We start from the raw sequence: 3,442 nt of genomic DNA, 5'->3' as shown, positions 1-3,442 counted from the left end.
TGATAAATTTGTCCATCTAAAAATGTATATCTTGATCAGCTACTAACCTTTGTAAGCTGATGTGAGCTACTATTTGCATATTTTTATAAAGTTTTGCTGTATTAGGATACTTTTAAGTCTTATTTTAGTATGTACATTTTCATACAGTGTGCATTTGATTTGAAATATTCATAGGTAACACAACATTTGCTGCTGTTGCAAGTCGTACATAAAAAAAACTAAAATTATGGATAGATTTGAGAAAGCATAAAACTACAAATTGCACAATGTTTTAATACAGGGTTTAAAACATCATAAATATACCATTATAATTGTTATCTTTTATGTACATACATTACTAAGCAGTTATGAAAATGTTCCCAGAAAACCATTGAGTTATCCCTTCAAAGAAGAAATACTACAGCTGTACAGTAGGGTGACCAATCCCTCTACAGGTTTTGAGGTACTTACAGTGTAGTTTATTTAGATTGCTAAGCTTTTTCCTTTCATCCTTCTAACCAAAATTGTGAGGGTGATATAGCAGCAATGTTGTTCATCCTTCTATAGCAATCCATTTTGGTGCAATTAGTAGTTTCAAATAGCAGGTCTTACTCAAACTCAGTAGATAATTTCTCTTGGGGAAGTGGGAGAATCCTATTGATATGGGGTTAAAAGATGGTCACCACATAAAAAAACATAATTGTAAAATACACACATTTACCACCTGTATTTGTCATTACACCAATACCAAACTTAAACAAAAAGTAAATTGTTTTGTTGGGGATCATATGTTCTTCTGATGGCTAGTTTTTCTAATATGCACTAAGTGGTTTATGATTTTGTGTCTGTGATTAATGAATTTCAGGAAATGTATATATTACAGTTACTATCAAAATTAATATAATGTTTAGATTTACAGAATGCTTTTACAACATTGCTGTTATCGTAATGGCTTAGTGAATTGTGTCATTGTCTAATACCTCTGATATTTCATAGGTGATTTGATGCATTTAATTAAATCTGATTTTGGAAGTTTTGAGAACTTTAAAACTCAGATGTCCAATATGGCTGTGGCTGTTCAAGGCTCAGGATGGGCATGGCTTGGTTTCAATACAACCACCAATAGCTTACAGCTTTCATCATGTGCTAATCAAGATCCACTCCGGGCTACAACAGGTATCTAATTACTATCATTTTTAATGTATATCTGTAAACATTAAATAAACTAAAAGAGAATAAGAAAATGTGATCTCATATTTCTTTTTTTTATAATTGGCAGCAATAAGCACAGTTAATTATCAGAAGGTTCTCTTCTAATGTTTACATATGTTTGATATTGCTGTGCCTTTACCTAAAAAAATTATGTAGATAATGTATTTAGTTATTCTAGGTGATCAAGAACATATAGAATTAATAAATAATAAATATATTATGATCAACTCTGAATTTCACTACACCTTTAAGCCTAAGATATATACTATCATCACAATGGTTATTTCCAGAATGAAATAAGTATCTGTAAGATGGAAATAGTTTTAGAAAAAAGGTACTACCTAAGTTACATAACTGGCTGTGTTCCAGTTTTGTGTCTGTATATCAGCAGTAGTTAGATGTTTAATAAGATGTACGTATAACTTAATAAATCTTAAAAATTTATTAGCGACTAAACATAAAGATTTTGGAATGTAATTGTACTTGGAATAAATACCAAGAGAGGGTTAGTAAGGCAAATTCTACCTTGTACGAGACTTGAACACAGAATGTCAGTTCTTCATCAAACTACTTCTGTTCTCAACTTAGCTACCCAGGGCTGTATGTAACTGTAGACTGTGTCCCATTATAGTGTAATATGTAACAATAATGTTAAAATCAAAAACTGCTTAGCAAAGTGTAATCAATGTTTTAGATAATTGATGTGAGTAGTAATGATGGACTGCATCATAAAAATAATTATTAAAATTTACTGTTTTCAGAGATAGTTAGATTACTTTTATTAGAGGTTTTGTTGAGCAGATACACTCCGTATGGTAATTGATGTATGGCAGAAAATTTTGTTATTAATGATATGGGTTCATAAGGTGTTTCCAGTGATTAATATGCGAGTATGTCATATGTTCTGTTTTTTGTTACATATGATCATAGAAATGAATTTTCATAAAATGTTTGAAAATAATTTCATATCTTTGTTAAACTCAATATATAGATGTTAGAATGCCACTTACTCTATTTGAAATATTTCGTTTTTTAGTTTTCTTTCCTAGCAATTTGTTTATTTTATTTAAAACATGATTTTGAGATAACCTTTTTTTCTTTAATAGGCTTAGTTCCTCTGTTTGGGATAGACGTATGGGAGCATGCTTATTATTTGCAGTATAAGAATGTCAGACCAGATTATGTAAAAGCTATGTGGAATGTTGTCAACTGGACGGATGTTTCTGAAAGGCTGGTTGAAGCTCAACAAAATGTTGGAGTGTAAAGTTTCCAAAGAAGGCTGTTATAAAAACATTGACTACAAACATATCTACTTAGCAGTTGTTGCTTCTGACTATAAACTAACTGTTTGCTTTAAAACTTTAGTTAAAATTGGTCTTTCCACCAAAGACATCAATGTGTACTTCAGAATCAGAATGATGGTAAAATAACATGAATAAAGCTATGTTTGTAAACATTTAGTGTTTTCATTGGATAATGTTATTTGCTAAAAATGAGATTTTCTATGGTACATGAAATAACCCTAAAGTACCAACAAGAAAATGAATTGTGAAAATACTTACTAGGTTGTGAGAAAATATTTACAAACTTCTGTAATCAAATAATATATAAACATAAAAAAAGATAAATGTGTGTGTGAAATATTTCATTTAACACACATATTAAGTATGAATGAAACAAATAATATTCTAAAAACAAATTTTTATTATTTTATTGCAAGAACTTTTTTAAATTGTAGTAGCTGTAAAAAATCTGCATGGAGCATATAAGCAACCTTTAAATCTTGTGCTAATTTTTCATTAGAATTTTAATATTGTGTCACTTTTCAAATCTTCTTCAAGAAAAGTTTTCACAATAACAAAATTCTGATATTGATAAGTTAAAAACAGTACCAAGATATAATAGCACATTCACAGAAAAGCGTAACTAAAAGATGCAAAATCGATACATAGATTTGAAATTCAGTTCACTGAATGTGCATGGAGTTGGTCCACTGTGACTTTTCAATGATTTGTTTGTTGCATCAATTCTTCACACAATTAATGAAAAGTAAAAGCATTTGTTTTACGGTGTTTATTGATGTTCATTTATTTACAAATGTGTAAATTAAAAGTTATGATTTGTTTTTTACTCAAGTTGTGCTTGATTTTATTAGTTAACAAGTATACTTTAAAATGAAAAATCTATACTTTTAACCACTTATGTCTGTGTGAAGAGTCATGTTTGTCATCTTGGTCTTTTTCTAATGTCA

General features: G+C 29.3%; 1 protein-coding gene across 3 annotated transcripts in view; it reads left to right on the top strand.

Annotated features, from left to right (window-relative positions):
- The window catches only part of LOC106464753 (superoxide dismutase [Mn], mitochondrial-like), a 13,228-nt gene extending 10,577 nt beyond the window's left edge, over window positions 1–2,651 (top strand). For 2 of the 3 annotated variants that reach the window (XM_013924910.2, XM_022392552.1), the window contains 2 exons: window positions 976–1,155; window positions 2,298–2,645. In XM_013924910.2, the coding sequence (XP_013780364.1) occupies window positions 976–1,155; window positions 2,298–2,455 (338 nt within the window). In that variant the 3' untranslated portion in view covers window positions 2,456–2,645. Of the gene's footprint in view, window positions 1–975; window positions 1,156–2,297 lie in introns of all 3 variants that reach the window. The other variant, XM_022392551.1, reaches the window with a different exon arrangement.
- The last annotated feature ends 791 nt before the right edge of the window (window positions 2,652–3,442 follow it).

This window comes from Limulus polyphemus, unplaced genomic scaffold, assembly GCF_000517525.1.
Source record: "Limulus polyphemus unplaced genomic scaffold, Limulus_polyphemus-2.1.2 Scaffold1734, whole genome shotgun sequence".
NCBI classification, from domain to species: domain Eukaryota; kingdom Metazoa; phylum Arthropoda; class Merostomata; order Xiphosura; family Limulidae; genus Limulus; species Limulus polyphemus.
This window is presented reverse-complemented; position numbering and strand designations above follow the sequence as displayed.